This window comes from Macrobrachium rosenbergii, chromosome 48 (assembly GCF_040412425.1).
Source record: "Macrobrachium rosenbergii isolate ZJJX-2024 chromosome 48, ASM4041242v1, whole genome shotgun sequence".
Lineage (NCBI taxonomy): Eukaryota > Metazoa > Arthropoda > Malacostraca > Decapoda > Palaemonidae > Macrobrachium > Macrobrachium rosenbergii.
In genome coordinates, this window is record NC_089788.1 from 58,900,930 (window position 1) to 58,922,431 (window position 21,502).

Consider the following 21,502-nt stretch of genomic DNA (forward strand, 5'->3'; position numbering starts at 1 on the left):
CTTCACTGTCTTATGGAACCCAGTGGGACCTAAGGGTAACTCCTTTGAATACTCACAGTATTAAAAGTTACAGAATACTGTGGCCAATTTTCTTTACCTCTACTAATACACAATGGGACATTTTGACCAAACAGTTTTACCTGCAGGAACGCTAGACTAATGAATGTTTATAGTATACTATGTACCACAATTTTTGCTGTACTCACATTAATTTCACATTGATAACTTTTCCTGGTTTATTTATTTTACTTGTAATTCAGCAGTTTAATGAGAATACAGAAGTCACATCTCAAGACTGTCACAGAACTTGCTAACTAGATTTGTTCTTAAATATTGAAAATTATGGCAAGGTAAGAATTAGAAAGCTAGCTGGGATGAGACCTAAGAAACAAATGAAAGTAATACACAAAGCAATAAAGCCCCAAAGAGAATTTTTCTGGGGACTGCCTTTAAGGATGTGTAACAAAATCTTTAGGATATAAAATGGGGACTGCCTTTAAGGATGTGTAACAAAATCTTTAGGATATAAAACAAGTAAAAAATATGCTGAAGTTTCTTCAGTGCACTCTTGTTTTCTGTACAGCGTTTAATCAAGGCCACTGAAAATAGATCTATCTTTCAGTGGTCTTGGTATAATTCTGCATGAGCTGCAGCCCATGAATCTTCAACTATGGCCCAGTAGTGGCCTGTCCTATACTGTTGCCAGATGCATGATTATGGCTAACTTTAACCTTAAAAAAAATAAAAACTACTGATGCTAGAGGGCTGCAATTTGGTGTTTGATGATTGGAGGGTGGATGATCAACATACCAATTTGCAGCCCTCTTGCCTCAGTAGTTTTTAAGATTTAAGGGCAGACGGACAGACAAAGCTGGTACAATAGTTTTCTTTTAATGAAAACTGAAAATAAGTTTCCTGGGAAAATGTAAAAGGGACCACCAGATATGAAAAATGAAAAATGACTAACCTGTCCTCCTTGTTTTAAAACAGTGTGAGTAACTGGTGGTTTGTCTGCATGAACAGTGATATCAAGTTTAAAAGAATTGTAATCAGATACTGATTCACGAAGAAGAGCAACACCCACAAAGCCACCACCCTTCTCCTTCAACTTCCTTACAGAATAAACACTCCTGAAATGAGAGAAAAAGGGTGGGGAGATCAAAATCATCCTTGCAGATGGCTGAAGCTAAATAACAGACATGTCAAAAATGAAAGGGAAACAGAGCTAACAGCAATGAATCCCTCCAAGAGAAACTGAACCATCAGTAAAATGTATTATCTATATTTTCATCAAAAGCTCTTTAAAAGAGCAATATGAATTTACATCAAGGGTTACATTAGGTCTTTTAAAGTATTTATAACTTGAGCCACTGAATATTACACACTTCATGCAGACATTACTATCATGGTTAATTCTATTTTGTTTTAAAAAAGAAAAGCCTCCAATACAAAAGAACAAGAGTTATTGTATTACAATAGGCAAATACATACCAATAAGGATATGAACTGATAGTTTAACATCAAGTTACATACCCAATTGGTCCATGGCACTTATTACTTCGAAGGAATTCAAGCGATGGGGTTGACAACTCACGACACAAGTCAAAAGTCCATGTTCGCAAAAGACGATAATATCTGTGGATTTAAATATCACAATATAAAATAATCAGGCGATGGTATCTGGCTGCTTCAGACAAAGCAACAAGGAAAAATGAAAGGAAAAATGAAAGTAGTCCTGAGACATGGTTAAAAGAATCAATATAAACAATACATTACTGAGTAAGCAAACTAAGTTTTATCCAAATCTCACATCAGCATTCAATTTCAAAGCAAAATACCCTTCTCAATTAACACAAAACTACATTCTCTCTAAAACCATTTTCCAGACTTTTCTATGGTCTACATATGGAATTACAAAATCTATAAAATATAATTGTACTGTAGAAATAAAAAGATGAGAATACTTTATATTCCCCGTGCATAACACATCAGAACGAGTATTCAACCTTCCCTGCCATTTGCATTCATCATATCTTGCAAGTTTTTTATTTTTTGCAAAAGGAACCTCTTGAGCAGTGGTAAAGTTAAAGCATGAACAATGAGGGACTGTAATACAAGGAAAAACAGGTGTGTGTAACAATATTCAATATTCCCGTTTCTGTTTCATAATAACATTGGTTTTTAGTTTTAGTTTCACAAATGGTAGCAGATAAATACAAAATAATATATATTTCCACTCTAAATAATCAGAATATTTATATATATTACCTGTATTTATTGTTAGTGAACTAAATATATAATTCATAAAAAATATACAAAATAAATATAATAAATGTAAAAAAATAGAAAATATATACAGACTCAGCTATCCAGATTTACTCCACTATGTTGCTAACTGGGCTAATTCCAAGGAGTCAGGATCTTTTTTTAATTAGCATCAGTCTGCTTTAACAATATCTGCCCAACATCCTGATCTAGTCAGGAGACTCAGATACTCTAAAGTGTGACTGATGCTACATTTGACACAAGATAAAGAAGCAAACTGAGGCCATAATGGTAGCCAAAGGACTAGTGGAGCTCTCTGAAAACTTCTGGGGCATATAATACAGATGCCACATATTCTCTGGCTGTTCACAGTACAGTACATCATGAAAGATATAGGCTGCCTATATATCTGATTAAGACAGCAGAACAGGAGGATAAGTTAAATTATGACATTTTTGCTGTCAAGCCAAGCTCTGGTGGACTTTCAGCCATTCAGCACTTAAGAAGCTGGAAAATGAGAGTTGGAGTGGTTGGACATCACGCTAAAAAGATAAAAAAAAATAAAGGAGATGAAATCCAAGAATCTGAAGGTGGAACTGGGAGAAAACCCCACAGCTGCACTTTGAAATAATAGTTAGAGAAGTTGGACATCAAGATTAAAGAATGGAAGTGGGTTTGGGAGCTAAAGTAAAAGGCTAAAAAGTGGGTGCAGTTTAGGGCTGAAGGGATGCTGCATACACCTTTTAGTAGAGTCTACAGTGATAATTAGGCATCATCCATTCCTTTTATGAACTCCTTAAGGTTCAAATGATTACATAGTAACAACACTACAATAAAATGTAGTTACTAATCTCTTAACTCATTTTACACTGCACATGGAACCCGGAAGAAAACATTCCCTAGTTTCATCTGAAATCTTGCTGAAAAGTCCCCACTTCATGAAACACATGACAACGGTTGAGAGGGACATAGGTTCCTACTGCTTGATCCAAATGGCAGGTATGTATAAGATACCTCTTCTTATATCTGGAAGACATGACACTTTGGTTCTGACAACTTTCTCTGGCCACAAATGAATAGCACAACGTGACTGATGAGACTGCGATGACACTAACTGTTTTACACCAAATTTAAGCCAAATTGGAATCAATGGAATGATCTTAAAAATGGGTGAGCCACAGAGTCTTTAATACAGTTAATCATGATTAATACTTTCAGATTCGGAAAAAAATGATATTTTAATGATAAAATAAAGTTTGTTCATACTTACCTGACAGATATATATATAGCTGTATTCTCCGAAGTCCGACAGAATTTCAAAATTCGCGGCACACGCAGTGGCCGGGCAGGTGGTTAGTACCCATTCCCGCCGCTGGGAGGCGGGTATCAGGAACCATTCCCATTTTCTATTCAGATTTTCTAACGCCACTGACTCCTGAGGGGAGGAGGGAGGGCAATATGAATATATATATCTGTCAGGTAAGTATGAACAAACTTTATTTTATCATTAAAATATCATTTTGTTCATGAGACTTACCTGTCAGATATATATATAGCTGAATACCACCTTTGGAGGGGGGTAGAGACAGCCAAGAATTAGGGAAAAAACCAATTATTGGTAAAATTATTTTGGTTCCTATCTGATAGCGTAGCTGACTGAGTGGTTACTGTCACTCTAGTCTGCTTCTGCTTTACTAGAGACCCCAGCGAGGTAGTGACCTATATAGCTGGCGACTTCTAGATGATCTGTCAACGGGGCGTGACCACAATGTGACTAGATCATAGACCATACAAAGAGGACAAAAGAGCATTACTAACCACCTAACCAACACCTAAAGCGTTAGTTTGCAAAGGATTGGGAAGACTGCCTCCAGTAGTCGACCCAACAACCATAAAAACACAATTAAAGGGGATAGGATCAGAGTTACCCCTGTCCCCAAGGTTGCTGAAGCAGCAATGTATGGTCCCAGTTTAAAAGCAACTTTCGTATGCTACCTAAACATCTTGCCAAGAGTGTGAGGCAAACACCGAATTGACTTCGCCAAAATGTGGCACTGAGAATGTCACTGAGTACCATATTTTTCTTGAACGCCATGGAGGTAGCAACTGCCCTCACCTCGTGAGCGTTAACTCTCAACAGCTTGAAGTTGGAGTCGTCACAACTAGAGTGTGCGCCCTTAATGACGTCCCTAATGAAGAATGCCAGTGCATTCTTCGACATAGGTTTAACTGGTTGCCTCACAGAACACCATAAAATATCCGAGGGACCACGAGTGTCCTGTGTTCTTTTAAGGTAGTACTTGAGAGCTCTAACTGGACATAGAACTCCCTCAGGTTCCTGTCCAATAAGGTCTGCTAAACCTTTAATTTCAAAGTGTCTAGGCCAAGGGTTAGAAGACCTATCATTCTTAGCCAAGAACTTAGGGCTTAAAGAATAGACAGCATTGTGTTCCTTGAAGCCCACTTGACGGCCTCGAACTTCGCTCACTCTCTTCGCCGTCACCAGAGCCGTGAGGAATGCCGTTTCGAGTAACATCCTTAAGAGATGCAGAGTGAGAGGCTCAAAAGGACTAAACATCAAAAACTTGAGCACTACGTCCAAGTTCCAAGCAGGGGAACTAGCTGAGGAACCTTGGACGTCTTGAAAGAGCTCGTAAGATCGTGGAGGTCCTTATTGTCAGACAAATCTAATCCTCTGTGTCTGAATACAATCGAAAGCATGCTCCGATAACACTTGATAGTCGGAACTGCTATATCGAGTTTTTCTCTTAAGTAAAGGAGAAAATCCGCAACCTGGCTCACAGTGATAGAGGAAGAGGAAAAGCCCTTCTTTCTACACCAACCTTTGAAGGTTGCTCACTTCGCTAGATATATCCTTTAGATGAAGAACTTCTGGCTCTAGCGATGGCCCGTGCCACCTGGCCAGAAAAACCCCTTCGCTCTGACCAAGTTTCGATAGTCTGAAACCAGTCAGGTTCAGAGCGGGGAGATTCAAAGATATCTCGCGAAGTGGGTTTGTATGAGCAGGTCTGCTCTCATAGGAAGGGTCCTCGGAACGTCTACCAACCAGAAGAGAAACTCCGAGAACCAGTGGTTCGAAGGCCAAAACGTGGGGATGAGAGTCATCCTCGTCCCTTGTGAGGCCGCGAACTTGCGTATGACTTCTCCCAGAATTTAGAACGGAGGAAAAGGCGTAAACATCTATTCCTGTCCAATCTCAGAGAAGAGCATCTATCGCAACTGCCCCCGGGTCGAGTACAGATGATCTTTAAAGAGGGAGCCACGCTGTTCTTGAGGTCGTGAAAAGATCCACAAGATGGCAACCCCAAAATTTCCAAAAATCTTGGCAAACCTCCTGATGAAGGGTCCATTCCTTCGGCAGGAGTTGATGGCGCCAACAGAGCAGGTCTGCTCGAACATTTTCGACCCCTGCAACAAAACTTGTGAGAATTGAAATGTTGCGAGCATAGGCTCAAAGAATAATCTCTCTTGCAAGGCTGAACAGGGAACAAGTTGTATTGTCCGAGTTTGCTAGAACTACACGATTGCAAACTTGGACCTCGAAGAATTGGAGAGCTAAAAGATAGCCGCCAAATCTTTGAAGTTGATGTGCCAGGACACCTGTTCCTCTCTCCAGGTTCCTAACACTTCCTCTCCCTCTAGTGTTGCCCCCCAACCTGTTGACTACCCGTCGGAAAAACAACACTAGGTCGGGGTTCAGAAGCTTGAGGGAGATCCCTTCTGCAATTTCGTTGGATCGAGCCACCACTACAGATCCTCTTTCATATAAGGAAGAATTCTCAATTCCTCTTTCAAGTCTTCCTTTCTTTGCCAGTTCTCCAACAGAAAGAACTGAAGAGGCCTGAGATGCAGACTCCCCAGTGAAACAAACTTCTCCAGCGAGGAAATGGTCCCCAGCAGACTCATTCATTCCCTCACCGAGCATGTTTCCTTTTCCAAGAAGGCCGAGACTTTTTCGTACATAGAAGTTGCCGTTCTTGCGACGGAGACGCTATAAAAGCCGCTGAATACATCTGAATTCCCAGACACAATGGACAGTGAGGGGATCAGCTGCGACTTTTCCACAGACCAGAAGTCCCAGGGACTTCACGAGTTGCAGTCAACTGAAGGTCCTCCAGATACCTTCGCTTCGACGACGCTCGAATCAACCAGTCGTCCAAGTAGAGTGAGATCCTGACGTGCGACAGGTGCAACTGCATCGCAACATTTTTCATGAGAAGTGTAAACACCCTCGGAGAAAATGTGACGCCAACAGCATCTGGTGTTCCCAGGCGGTCACCCATCCAAGTACTGACCAGACCCAACGTTGCTTAACTTAACAAGCTGATCGGACGAGAAGCGGTGCTTTCAACGTGGTATGGCCGTTGCGCAGAGTCCAAAGCAGAGAGCCCTGAACTGGTGCGCCTAGTCCCCAAGACAACCTGAGATACTTCATCGAACGTGGATGAATTGGGGCGTGAAGATAAGTATCTTGGAGATCCAAAGATACCATCCAATCCCCGGGATGAAGGGCTCCTAGTATTGACTGCGAGGTCTCCATCTTGAACTTTTCCTTCCGGACCAAGTTGTCCAACCTGCTGACGTCCAAGACGGGTCTCCAGCCTACTGAAAGTTTTGGGACTAGAAACACTCTTTAGTAAAATCCCGGGGAACTGCGAGTCCAAGACCTGTTCCACTGCTCTCCACTCGAACATCTGTTCGAGCAGGTCAAACAGAATTTTCTGTTTGACAGGAAGGCAATTGGGAAACAAAAAACAAAGGAGGAGGAGACAGGAAGGGAATCAAGTAACCTCTCTCTAACAGTAGGAGGGACCAAACGTCTGCCCCTCGCTCTTTCCAGGCTTGTGCAAAATGAAGCCTGGTTGCTAAGGGAGTCTGGAGATGAAAGGAGTCACTTGCTACCTCTTTTGGAAGTGACATTCCTTCGGGAAAAAACTCTCTCTCATGGTGCGGGTCTCGTGTTGCTTCCCATGGAAGCCCCTTGTTTATAGGCAATTATTAGCTTTCGTTTACTTTTTATATCATTGAGATCGGTGCATTCGATATGAAGGAGATGCAGTTTGAATGTCGATAACTTTAGTTTTGAGAAAAACGAAATTTTTTGCTTCTCTGTGTATTTATTTGCTTGTTGTTACACAGTTTGATGTTTTTATGACATATTGAAAAGCCAAAAATAGACTTGCAAAGTAATATAACTTCGCTAAATGAAGCGAGTGTCAAAACACGGCTCAGGTTGGGCAGCGCGACGTCTTACTTAGTCAAGCTCTGAGCTGCTACTGACTGACTGCCACTGACTTCCCTGCGGCATTCCCGTCTTTCGCTGATGCGTACTAGGTCCACAGGGTTGCCATAGATCGCATTAGATATTATTATTTCATAGCTAAAAGGAAATTACCACCGATATACTGACAATATCATTACATTATACGAAAAATGTAATTTTGTCTATGATAGGGTTACTGTTTTGTTTATAACTCCTAACTATGGCGAACTTTAAAATAAAACTTTCTGAGAAGATAGTCAGGATATGTATGATGCCATATATAAAATATCCCAGAAAATTTGATTTCCTATTTTTTCGACAAACGCTCCCCTTAAGACAAAGACAACTGCGAAGGTGGAGAGAGAGGAGACGAAGGTTGAAAAGTCTCAGGAAACATATCCTTAAGAAAAAAGCCAGAGTCTGATAATCAGAGGAAGAAGAAGACGAAAGATGTTTCTCTTCATCCAAAGGCTGTGACGAAAGAGGATGTTCTTCCCCAGCTGGCGGGTCTTGAGTGAGTGGTGAAAGTAGTTCCGATTCGCTGATATGTAAGCGGGAACTCCCGCGAACGAAGTCGTCGTCAACTAGCGTACGTATAGTAAACATAAAAAATGTGGAACGCTTCACGATTAGTGTGTCATCCTTGCGCAGGGGCCATGCTAATCTTCTCTGTATCGTTCCAATTTTAGTATATGTACTGCCGAAGCAAGTATTGGCTAAATTAAGAAGGACATCAGATGTTGAAGCGGGTAGTTGTGCGACATGATGTACAACTGGAGCGGCGTCAACACAAGACTTGAAGCTATACTGGCGGCGAAAGCGGCGCGGAGCGTCATGGCGTGACGCACGAGAGGCTCCATGGCAAGTACTAGAAGAGAGTCACAGCGTGGCGCGAGCGTCATGGCTAAGCGCGCGGCGAAAGCGTCAAGATGAGGGCGCGTGAAGCGTGAAGCGCCGCGAAGAGCAAGACACGCGCTCCTGGTGCGAGTCAAGAGAAAAGTCCAACACCTCAAATTTGAGGACGAATAGGAAGCCACTAAACACTCTCTCTAGACGACAGACGAGAAGCCCCAAAACATCTAGCAGACGAGGAAGACAAAGCAGGAGACGAAGGTGAAAGTCTGTACCTCTTAACAGGCAGTTTCGAATCTTGAAAGGTCCATGAGAGCATCCAGCTGTTGTTGCAAACCCAACAAAATCTTACGCGCTGGAGAAGCAACTCTCTTGGGAGAAGGGCTGAACCTGAGAGAAGGAAAGGGGCGAGAGACGTATACTTCCTTCCACAGGGGAAGAAGCTCTAGCCCTTGCCTTAGCGCGACAGGGGGGTCGAGTAGCGTCATCATTCGAAAAAACACTTTATTCTCTTCTGCGGAGGAATATCCACGCAACCTTCGAGGAAGAGCACAAACGTCTAGAGGAAGAGGACGTGAAGCGTCCTCTCCTCTAAGCTTCTCTTAAGAGGGTGAGAGTCCAACCGAGAGCTCCAACCCTGAGGCGGGGAGGACGTGTCGGAGGACGAGAAGCAATCCTTCAGGATGCGTGCCTGTGCACGATCCCTGGCAGCCTGGGTAGCGTCATCAGGACCTGCCAAAGGGACGCCAGATCGGTGGGAAGCCCCCGTAACCCTCATGCGGCTTTCGACATGCCCCCTCCCTGGTCCTGGGAGTTCGACAGAGGTCCAGGCCTAGAGGCATTATAGGGCCGATCTGACGCCCCCTCCACAACACTAGGGGCACTAGCACTAACACTTTGCGTTTGAATTGCATTCACTTTAGTTTCAAGAGCACGCATTGACTCCAACACGAGAGCCAGGGTATTACCTCTGCAGCAACAAACTACAGGGTTAGTACTAAAATTTACTACAGGGTTACTAGTAGGAGAAAACCGTTACTGTCCATCTAAGGATGCACTCAAGGAGGAAGATCTCCTCAACCTATCACGCTCCAATTTAAGCAAATAGGCTTCATATTTCTTCCACTCGCCCTCAGATAATCCCTCACATTCATTATACCGATTATCATAGAGCATTGAACACCCTTACATATCATACATAAAGTGTGAGGAACTATCAAAATCTTCGATAGCCTCACCTTACATTCACCCAAGCTACAGACTCAATAGCTAGAGTTAAGACATCTTAATTATATGAAAAGTCAAAAGCAAAATCAAAAACGGTCCACAAAGAGCGTATGCCAAGTCACAGATCCAGTGGAATACCCAAAAACAACCAAAATACTTAAGTGACAACAAATTTCGAAATCCAAATGGCGGAGGAACTGACAACAGGTGTTGACAGTCCGGCGACAGAGAAAATCTGAATAGAAAATGGGAATGGTTCCTGATACCGCCTCCCAGCGGCGGGAATGGGTACTAACCACCTGCCCGGCCACTGCGTGTGCCGTGAATTTTGAAATTCTGTCGGACTTGGAGAATACAGCTATATATATATCTGACAGGTAAGTCTCATGAACAAACTTAAAATTAGAACTTGACCAAAATTTAACATTCTAAGAACATCAGATACCTCCATATCAAACATACCAGACACTTACGAAAACTATGGAGGACACCTCAAACTCAACTAAAGAAATACTTCTGAAGAACTTCCTAACATTTCCAAGAGAGAGAGAGAGAGAGAGAGAGAGAGAGAGAGAGAGAGAGAGAGAGAGAGAGAGAGAGAGAGAGAGAGAGAGAGAGAGAGAGAGAGACAGAGAGAGACAGAGAGAGAGAGACAGAGAAGCACGCTTAGAAGCATATAGGAACAGAAATTTGAAATAAAGCCATGCTAAATATCAGTAAAACTGTGTTAGGACCACATTATTTGTCCTTATTGCTAAAAATAGAACGTAGTGCTTTTATGAAGCCCATACCAATACTTTTTCGTTACAAAAATAACCTAAAGAAAACACACAATGATAATGTGATACTAGGAAGGATAAAATTCATGTATCAGTAACAACAAATGATAATATTTTCTGACAAAATCATTCCTAACATGCTACTTATTTTTACCAAGTTTGAGCACCAAGTCCAATTTCTACTTCATTTCCCACACCCACCATCTGCTCTTATTTTGGTACAAGATATTCCTTGAAATTCAAATTTAGCAACACCTATTAGTTTATAAATCTATCCCATTCATACTTTGAGGCAGTTAATGCACATCTCTAGTACTTTAAATAAGACATTAAATAAAGATTAAGATTCCTACATTTCTGGTGAACTATCTCACTTTAAGCTCTATAAAAAGAAAATACTAATTACCCACTAAGACTGCTAACAAATGATTCAAGGACATCCAAAGCTTGAAACTTGAAGTAACAAGGAACGCCAGTGGCACGTGACACCTCCACGGTCAAATCTTGACTACGCATTGATACAAACACTAGTTCTTCTAGACGGCATAGATGAGTCCATGGCTGAAAATAAAGATGAAAATATATAATTTACAAAAAGACTGTTAAGTTTCATATTAGTAAGTAATTACCTGTAAATCAACAAAGAAAACAGGTGCAATAAATGTAACAACAATACCTGCAAAATCCAAGTTACCAAGAAAAATCTGTAAGTACTGTACAGCTGCTGAACCATGCATGGCAACATAAGTCTCCCATAACTGCCACATCAACTTGGGAAGGACAATTATGAATTATTCCAAATTCAAAAGTACAAAAGCAAAAAACTACAAACAGATTTATCAGAGGAAGACATCTGTATAAATAATTCACACATCAAAGGAAAAGAAAATATGCTTAGGTCTACCACAGGTGAATGAACTTGCATCAAAGACTAGAAGACCAGGATACAGAGGCTGTGGCAGAATCCAAGTTTAAGTGGTCAGCTACTAGCACAGAGCATCTAGATGTGGAAGGTAAGATAGCTTGGAGATCACATATAGAAACTGCAATCCTCCCATTAACTATGCATAACATTATGAAAGAAAAAAATCTTGGGTTGTCACTAACTACCTACTGGATTCTCTTTTGAGTTCAGTGAGACAAAATACCTTTTTAATATTCACACATCAACTATAAAAAAAAATTACAGGTACTCCCAACTAAAATTAGGTACTGTAGTGTATTTCAGGAAATCTTTACTGACAATTCCCTCTTTATAATTCAAACAAGGTGTAGTGTGACTATCTTAATGAAATGCTACTAAAATGTAAACATGAAGCTTACCCCTCTTTTCTGGGATGCATAGCAATAGCGAAGGCCTGGAAGGGTTGGATGAAAAGGATCAATACATATTCTAATTTGGAGTACATTGCCGGCTTCGTCCATCTGTGGATAGTATTCTTCTGCACCATACGTATTTCTTTTTTCTTCAACCTGAAATTCAAGTATGAATTTTATCAAAATCTTTTCATTAAAGAGTTCATAGTCATTTATATGGTTTCATAAAATTTCAATATTAATGTTCTGCATACCTACAATAAATTTCATAATAAAATGCTTTCACTCAAAATGCACTGAAAAAGAAAAGACGTAACTCCTAAACAGAGAACAAAAAATACTGTCTTTCCTAAACCAATAATCATTGCCTCCTTAGTAAATAAAATGGTGTTGTATTTTCAAGATCAACTGAAAACACACATGAAGTGTAAACAAGATCTTTTGAAATCACTATTATTTACTATATGATACATACATATTTCTAAACTTTTTAAATAAGTTTCTGAACATGTAATAACTTTTAAAATCTTAAATATGCTGAGCAGCTCACTGCAGGACAGCACTCATTTATCATTTGAAAATCAAGATGGGTCACTGGCACCAATGAAAAATAAGCAGGACCTGAAAGCTGTAGCAAAAGACCATAAAAGATTGCCCCATACAGCAGATAGTATTTCTCAAGTTAATACTTGAGTTTAGCAACACTTAAAGGCAATATTTGTACTGTCTGGCGAAGCGGTGGGTGGTTTCAGGATCTTCAATATCAGTTAAGGCAAGAATGACAAATTGGTAACAGGCTCCAAATATGACATTTTCATATTAAAATTAAGTTATATACTTACCAAGTAATTACACAGCAAATGTATCTACAGGTAGTCCCCAGTTATCGGAGGGCTCGGTTATCGGCAATCTGGTTATACGGGGCTTGTCTAGTGACGAAAATCAGCAATTTTCGGCACTGAAAATCGCCGATTTCTACTTATCGGTGCCAATAATTGGGTGTTAGTGCTGACACATACGTAACAAAGGCGCCGATAAACAAAAATTGGCGATTTTCGGCGCCAAAAAAGTGCCGAAAATTGCCGATTTTCAGTTATCGTCATGCCGTCAGAACAGAAACCCAACCGATAACTGGGAACTGCCTGTACATCAAGCGTCAACTTTTTTTTTTAATTTAGTGATACCACTTCTTTTGTTTACATGTAGGTGACCCCCCTGCCCACTACTGGGGGATGTAGGAGCAACTTAGCAGCCATTATCCAATTTGTTTGTGCCCTTGTGTCCATAAGAGGGGAGGACAGCGGGCTCTGATTCTGTAATTACTTGGTAAGTATATATAAAACTTAATTTTATTATGAAAATGTAATTTTCATGTAAGTAACTACCAAGTAATTGCATAGCTGAATCCCACATTGAATGGAGGTGGAATACATGGGCACAGTCTATTCCAAAACAATAAAGTATGATAATGAATCTGAAATAGAAAATTCTGCCAGCATTGTATGTAATGCTTGTTGTTTCCTTGCGTGGTAAGAGAGCTCCTGCAGGTGAATACTGCCTCTGGTTGGTGCTCATCTTAACCCATAGTGGCCTGGCTGTCGAGCCATGAAGCGCCTCTACTTAACTGGGAGCTTTGTAACAGAGGATATGCCTGATGGCTGACAAAGTATATAATAAGGTGCCCTTGTCCTGGGCGCAGTACCAACATTAAAAAAAAACCAGACAACGCTGTCATCTACTCCGAAAAATCTTGTTAAAAACCACAACTTATCCACTAAGACTGGTGGATACTCCAAGTATCTTGTACCCCCGGGTTCCCCAGAACTTGGAAAAAGGGTGCTTCCTATGATTTTCCACCTAATACCATGCCAGCCACCTAGAATGGACCCAAAGTACTACAACTGCTATACAGTTTTCCAAGTACACTGTTTCTACTTCCTTTAAGTAGCGAGAAGCAAAAATGGACTTGCACCTCCAGTCAGTAGACTGGATAATGGAGGTCAAAGACATGTTATGTCTAAAAGCCAAGGAAGCAGACACATGATATCTTGTGCTCTCACTTTAAAGTTTGGTAAAATGTCCTACTTGGATCTGGGAATATACTTTTTTTTTAATTAAATCTCTTCGGAAGAATGACAAGGCATTCTTTGATAAGAGGATGAAATGGGTTCTTTAATGAAAACCAAAGATTACTAGATGGGCCCCTGATGTTTTCTGTCCTATTCAGGTAGTATCTCAATGCTCTGACCAGACACAGTACTCTCTCTTCTTCCCCTTGACTAAGAAATTCCATTAAGTTCTTCACAGTGAATGAGTGAGCCCAGGGCTTGGACGGGTCCTTGTTCTTGGCCAGCAAGCCTACGGTGAAGGAACAAACAGCATCCCTTTGAGAAAAAACTCACTCTTTTGTCAATACAGGCAGTCCCCGGTTTACGACGGGGGTTCCGTTTTTACGCCGTGTCGTAAACCGAAAATCGTCGTAAACCGAAAAATCGTCGAAAATCGTCAAAAATCATAAGAAAACCTTACTTTTAATGCTTTGGGTGCATTGAAAACGATGTAAACTGCATTTTTATTGAGTTTTTCATCAAAAAAACCTTCAAATTATGATTATTCTGCCGTTTTGGAGCCATATTTCTTCCGTCGGATCAGCGTACGACGCATCGTAACCCCGGAACATGCGTCGTAAACCGGGAAATAATTTCTGATGAATATATTTGAAAAGCGTCCTAACCTCGGAACGTCGTAAGCCGGACCCGTCGTAAACCGGGGACTGCCTGTAGTCTGCATTTCGCTGATGTGCTTAGCTGTAGCTAAGGCAGAGAGGAAGAGAGTTTTATGCATCAGATTCCGAACAGAAGCGGAGCGAAGGGGCTCCAAAGACAGGCCTGTCAGCCATTTCAGGACCACATCCAGATTCCATGAGACCAAAGTGTTGTCTCTTTAGTGTTCCATTGTATTGAACTACTTTACAAGGTCTTTAATGTCAGGAATCGATGAGAAATCCAGGTCTCTATGCTTGAAAACGGAGCCAAGCACTGACCGATAGCCTTTAATGCTAGAGGAAGACAAGTTCTCGGTATTCCTCAGAAAAAAGAAAAAATCAGCAATTTGTGTTAAACTGGTCTCAGAAGATGAGACATTGTGGTTGTGGCACCACCAACGGAGGACTGACCACTTGGCATGATAGACAAGGCTAGAAGACTCCCTTCTGCACTTTGCAATAGCCTCTGAAGCTTCCCTCGAAAAAACTTTTGCTCTGACAAGCTTACGGACAGACTGGAGCCTGTCAGAGCGATAGTGGGCAACCCTTGGCGGTGTCCTATGAGTGGGGTTGTCTGAGTAGCGATAATTTTTGTGGAGCAGTCTTAGGTAGTCCAACAGACATAGGAGGTCCGGGAACCATTTCCTCAGCGGCCAAAACGGGGCTATGAGGGTCAAGGTCACATTGTGGTGTCTCGAACTTGGTCAATACTTCCCTGATCATGCTGAAGGGTGGGAAGGCATAACGGTCCAGATTCAACCAATCCTGTAACATGGTATCCGTGGCCCATGTAAGAGGATCCAGGGCTGGTGAGCAAAACACAGAAAGACGATGGTTTCTGGAGGTGGCAAAAAGGTCTATAATTGGCTTGCCCTGCAATTTCCACAGGCCTAGACATACCAGGGGATCCAGGGTCCACTTGGTGGGAAGGACCTGCTTTGACAGCTCAGCTCGTCCGCCACCACATTCAACTTTTATTGGATAAAGCGAGTGATAAGAGTAACTCGTTTTGGTCTACTCACAGAGAGGGAAGGAATGGATAATGCCTTGTTGCGGACGTAAGCTAAGGCTGTGGTATCATCCACTTGCAACACGACTGTCTTGTTGCGGACTAGGTGCATAAAATTCTGAGGGTAAAGCTGAACTGCCTTCAGCTCTCTTAAACTGATAAGTAAGTTGTGTTGTTCTGGAGTCCATGTTCCCGAAACCTCTTGATTGTATAGCAGGGCTCCTAAACCTATGTCCCAGGCGTCGGAAAAGAAACCTGGGTCGGAGTTCAGAGTATGAAGGGACTTCCCTTTTGACAGCCTTTCTTCTGATAGCCACTACTGCAGGTCAGATTGTATCTCCGGGGTGATCGGAAAGACCTGACTGTCTAGCTGTGTCTTCTTGTTCCAGCTGGCCTTCAGGTAAAGCTGGAGTATTCTCATATCTGGCTGTGTCTTATTGCGATCTGCCCATTCTGACGAACATTTCCATGGAACCCAGAATCCCCTATAGACTCATTCATTGTGAGCCGAACAAGACAATAGGGTTAGAAAACTCCTGGACTGTTTGAAAGCAGCTAGATATCCTCTTGGGGGACGGAAAAACCGAAAAAGCCTGATAGTTCAGTTTCATCCCCAGATAGTGGATTTCTTGAGAAGGGCTCAACTGGGACTTCTGGAGAGTTATAAGAAGGTTCAGCTCTTGGGCCAGAGGAAGAATCTTGTGTGTGTCCTCAATGCATTTGTTTGACAGGGATCGGAGAAGTCAGTTGTGTTTTTACTAAGTAAAGACTGACGTTGATTCCCACTAAGTGGAGCTATTTTGATAGCGGAGCCAGGACTCGAGTGAACACTTGGGGGGCTGTTGAAAGACCAAAGCAAAGAGTCTGAAACTGGTAAATATTGTCTTGGAAGACAAACCTTAAATACTTTCTGGAACTTGGATGAATGGGGATATGAAAGTTTGCATCTTGCATATCTAAGGTTACCATCCAGCACCCTGGTAAATGGATGCAAGTACTGAGTGGTTTGTCTCCATCTTGAACTTTATCTTCAAAACAAAGTGGTTGAGGGTGCTCACATCAAGGACTGGTCTCCAACCACCCAATGCCTTTGGTATCACAATGAGATGATTGTAATCATCCCTCTGAGCTGGTGTCCTTAAGCTCTTCTGTGGCCCTTTTGTGTATGAGGGAGGAGACTTCTTCCCATAGGGATAAATGTCTCTCGGAGCCTATTGAGTAAGCTGTGAATGTGATGGGAGAGGTGACTAAAAGGGGGGGAAGGTCTTCAAGAATGGAAGGACATAGCCCTCCTTCAAAACACTGATATTCCAGGGCTCTGCTCCTCTTATCAGCCATCTCTCCTAAGACTCTAGTAGGCACTGTCACTTGAAAAGAGAGAGATGTAACAGCTTATTTAAAAATAACAAGCCAGTGAGGAGGATAAACAACGTCCTTACTAAACACTGCCCAAATGGCTTAATACTTATATAACAATTATCTTAATTAATTTATACATAGGAAAAAAGGTCAACATACTGACACCTCACCCAACAAAAAAATTTTTATTTTTTTTGCAAGTTTACGTTAAATCAGAATTCAATAAAAAAATTCATTTAACTAAATAATAAATGACAAATATTAACACAAAACAACAAGGTACTTAGGCAAAATTAAAATTACCATGCAATGATAATGCAAAATAGCCTAATGTTACCAGGCAAAAATATATAATACACAACCTTAGGCTTAACAAAATGTTATAACACATGTATTACATGTTAGAAAAATAAAAAAAAAATAGTGCACAAACAAACCCAAACTTCCTGGAAGCTCAAAAGTGGGGTGGCAAGTACCAAGGCATGTTGACCTATTTTCCTTTGTATAAATTTATTAAATGTTATTTTAGTATTAAGCCATTTGGGCAGTGTTTAGTAAGGCGCATGATGGACTTCTGCCTCACTTTCTATGTGGTTTGGAAGAGCTCTTCTTGAAGGCTTCGGATGAAAAGCGGGCATTAAGTGGGACCTGAATGGCGTCCGAGATCTCCCTCCACAAAAAGGTCCTAGCTTGAAAAGGAGAAGAGTCCATGGGATGGCTAGATGACTATAAGCAAGTCTTGAGTCATATTCTCCTTTAAGTTCGATGCCATCTCTTTCCTGAAATGAATCGTGATGATCCTCAAATTTCTAGGCCAATGCACCCACAGCCCAGTCAAGGAAACTGAAGACATCAAATACTTTGATTATGTCCTTAACCAGATGATTCAATTCTGTGACGTAAGCATGATTTGGCCGACAAGAAAAACAGATTGACAAGACGAGCCAACAAGACCGGAGGAATCCCCTTGGGAGGAGGCAGCGACTCCCAAAGAGGGAGACTACCCGGTCATGTAGGACTAGTACCTCCTGGGTACAAGAAGAGAAAGAGCTTTACTCTGCTCTCTTTTGGCAGAAAGCCAGTCGTCTATTCCTTAAAAGACTTATAGAGGAGGATGAAAGGACCATTTTGGGGAGGCGTGTACTGTCACCCAGCTGGTTCCTTATTAAGAACATCAAGGCAGGCGAAGAAGTAGCTGGGGAGAAAAAAGGGAGGAAATTCGCCATCAAACACCGCAGCAGGGCAGCATATGCCGAAGGAGAAGCAGTTCTGGGTGAACTTCCTCTACCAAGGAAATAGGGAGACAAGTGGTCATCCTGAAGCAGAAGCAGCTTTCATAAGCAAGTACATAATCTGGGCCAACTGTTGTTTTTATAAGAAATAAAATAATTTATTATAATATAACTTATAACATAAGTAATAGGATGAAAAAAGGCAATGGGCACCTAGGAATGGGCGCCGCTGGGTGCTCAGGAGAAGGTGCCAGGCACTCAGATGGGAGATCCCGGTGCTTGGGAGTGGGCGCCGTTGGGGACTCAGGAGTGGGCACCGGGCACTCAGGATCAGGCGCCAGGTGCTTGAGAGCAGGCACCGGGCGCTTGGGAGCAGAAGCCGGGCACTTGGGAGCGGTCGCTGGGCACTTAGGGACGGACAGTGATTCCTTCACTTGCACTCCTTGGACAAGCCTTTCCAGTGGCTGTCTGCCAACACCTGGGAGTGGACCATGTGTGGTTGAGGGGTCAACTATCCGTGGGCAAACCCCATCTGCCTCCCTTGGACATTTGGTATATGCCTTCTCCCAGGTTTTGGGGAGCAGGACAGGGACCTCGGTCTAGGAGAACCGACGGGACGGGTAGCTATCTCCTCCAGTTGCACTGTCACTATCATTTTGCACGTTCTCTGCAAACACTTTCTTTATAACCATTTTAAGTCTTCAAATCAGCAACAGTACTTACTACTAGATTAAGCTTTTTATCAAACCTAGACTCGAGACTGGTGATGGCATTGGGAGTGGAAGCATGGGAGCCAGGCAAGGGATGAGAAAGTTGTCTAATAGGAGGGCAAGCACAGTAGTAATAGTAGAAGTGGGAGAGTAACAGAGCTAACCTCTAAACTAGCTTTTGGTGTAGGCTAGTCTGTTAACCATAAGTGTTTTTCAGCTTTAGAAGCCGCTTTCCTATTTTTATCTCTCTCTTTACATGTTGTGAACATTACATTCTTGCCCGCTATGCTTAGCACAGATCATATGGGGAAAGTGACAAACTTTAGTAAGTCTCGACTTGCAGCCTAACTCGGCACAGAAGCGAATACTAGAATTCTGACATAATTCTAATAATTCACTGAAAACTAGTAAAAACTGCAAAAAATAAATTGCCTAAGCACTGCCTAACACGAGCGCAACCAAAACAAAACAATTGTACTTCAACAAACACAAATGAAATACAGATAATCCCCCCAAAAAAGCTGTTGCAAATGGCATGCTTTTACATAATGACCGGCAGAAACAAATTGGATAATGGCTGCTAAGTTGTTCCTACTTGCCCCCGGTAGTGGGCGGGGGGTCACCTACATGTAAACAAAAGAAGTGCTACCACTAAATTAAAAAAATAAAAGTTGCCATGCGAGGTAGATTCATTAGCTATGTAATTGCTTGGTAAGCTACTCATATGAAAACTTGCTTCTTCTGCAGAAAGTTTGTTGGTAAAGTGAAAGTTTGTTGGTAAAGTAACAGTTCAAAACGGACTGAAAATGTTTTAAATCAACAAATACACATGTACTATGAGGAGAAAAGTAAGATTATAGATTAAAAATAACGATAAAAAGGGTATATTCACAGCCATCAGAATTTTACAAAGATGATGGAAGGTATAGGAAATGAAAATGAAGAAGAGGAGAGTATAAAGCATCTTCAACCAGAGGTAAAAGATGTCCCACTGTTACCAGTGGGCCAGTGTATATACTTAACCCTTTATACATGACAGGCCTTGTGTAGAATTTGGTCAAGGAGATAGACATGCACGACCTCACTCTCAGAACATCCATAATCTCAGGATCCCTTTTAAAGACAACAGAAGCCAAGAGGGACTTGATTTTGTGAACTGTCACTCTCACCTGAGAAGCTTCTTTGACAGACATACCAGCGTAGCCTTGAAGAATGATCTATCACAGCCAATACAGTATGAGACTGAACTGTACTCTTTTAAACAAACTTCCTCTATTAGTTTGTAGAAACAAAAAGCCTGGAATCATCCAATCAGAGATCGTTCATCCCCTCCAGATAGTACAGAACAGTTACAAACAGGTAAAAACTACGATCTTCAGCACTGGGACAGACACCATTGCAGGGATGGCAAAAGGGTCTATAAGATGATTCTAAGTCTTTGCATTAAAATCTGGCAAGAAGTAGAAACCAATTTATGACTAATCTTTGGTGTGGGTGACATTGCTTGAAAGAGCATGTAACTTGCTGCTTTATTGCCTGGAGGAGCAAGATCCAGTAAGAAAGTTGCTTTCATGGAAAACATCCACAGAGAAGTACACACTACTCAAAAGCTCAGGGGAGTCTTGGTATTTATTATTATTATTATTATTGTTATTATTATTATTATTATTATTATTATTATTATTATTATTATTATTATTATTAATTATTATTATTAATTATTATTATTATTATTATTATAATTATTATTATTATTATTATTATTATTACTATTATTGTTATTATTCAGAAGATGAACCCACAGGGGCCATTTACTTGAAATTCAAGCTTCCAAGGAATATGGTGTTCATTAGAAAGAAGTAACAGAAGGTAATGGAAAATGCAGAAAGAGATCATTTATTATAAAAACAGATAAATTAGCAAATTAATAAATGTATATAAAATTAAGTTAATTATTAAAATACAAGGAGAATTGTATTAGGGTAGTAATGCATTACATCTTCGCTTGAACTTCTGAAGTTCCAATTGCACAACATCCTCAGGGAGGCTGTTCCACAGTCCAACGGTATGAGGAATAAAGGACCTCTGGAACTGAGAAGTTTGACAGCAAGGTACATTTGCTTCATATTGGTGCTGCTCTTCAGCTAATCTGGTTGCTCTTAGCAGGAAAATGGGATCAGGGATCACTTGCGAACGTGAAAGATCTCTCTTAAAATACAACTTATGAAAATTTGACATACAACAGACCATCTGTCAATGGTCAATGTCATACCTGCTAATATCAGAAAACGAAAACCTACCACTCTACCTTAAAAAAAAAATAAATAAATAAATCTCTGGTAGAAGCAGACATCCATATTGGAGAACAGTATTCTAGTAAAGGAAGGACAAATGACCTAAAACAGGTTGCACTAATTTTATCACTGATATAAATATATGAGGCCTTACAGACAACAGGTACCTAACTTTTGTGCGGCATTTGCTGCAACTTTCATTAGATGTTTCCCAAAAGTAAGATGTGAGTCAGAAGTTACACCTACAATAGTTAAAGCTTCATACTCATTCAACAGAGTTCCATCCACCTGAAGGGGAGGATGGGGTGGAAAATCTATACAAGATCTGCTAATCAAGTGTTTTCATTTTACTGGAGTTCACCCACATACCCCAGCAACTACTGCATTCACTACTCCGGTCCATGCCCTAA

The 21,502-nt window shown here is 41.2% G+C and overlaps 1 protein-coding gene, 1 non-coding gene and 1 pseudogene across 4 annotated transcripts in view; all 3 read right to left on the bottom strand.

Annotated features, from left to right (window-relative positions):
* Window positions 1-21,502, bottom strand: part of hop (tyrosine-protein kinase hopscotch) — a 111,117-nt gene that overhangs the window by 64,477 nt on the left and 25,138 nt on the right. For all 3 annotated transcript variants that reach the window (XM_067091877.1, XM_067091879.1, XM_067091878.1), the window contains exons 5-8: window positions 11,731-11,880; window positions 10,814-10,968; window positions 1,534-1,635; window positions 968-1,130 (exon numbers count right to left, since the gene is read on the bottom strand). In XM_067091877.1, coding sequence (XP_066947978.1) covers window positions 968-1,130; window positions 1,534-1,635; window positions 10,814-10,968; window positions 11,731-11,880 — 570 coding nt within the window. The remainder of the gene's footprint in view (window positions 1-967; window positions 1,131-1,533; window positions 1,636-10,813; window positions 10,969-11,730; window positions 11,881-21,502) is intronic.
* LOC136831853 (5S ribosomal RNA) lies at window positions 6,533-6,655 on the bottom strand (annotated as a pseudogene).
* On the bottom strand, window positions 8,157-8,262 carry LOC136831841 (U6 spliceosomal RNA). Its single transcript, XR_010850983.1, has one exon. It is a non-coding gene; the product is annotated as a U6 spliceosomal RNA (small nuclear RNA).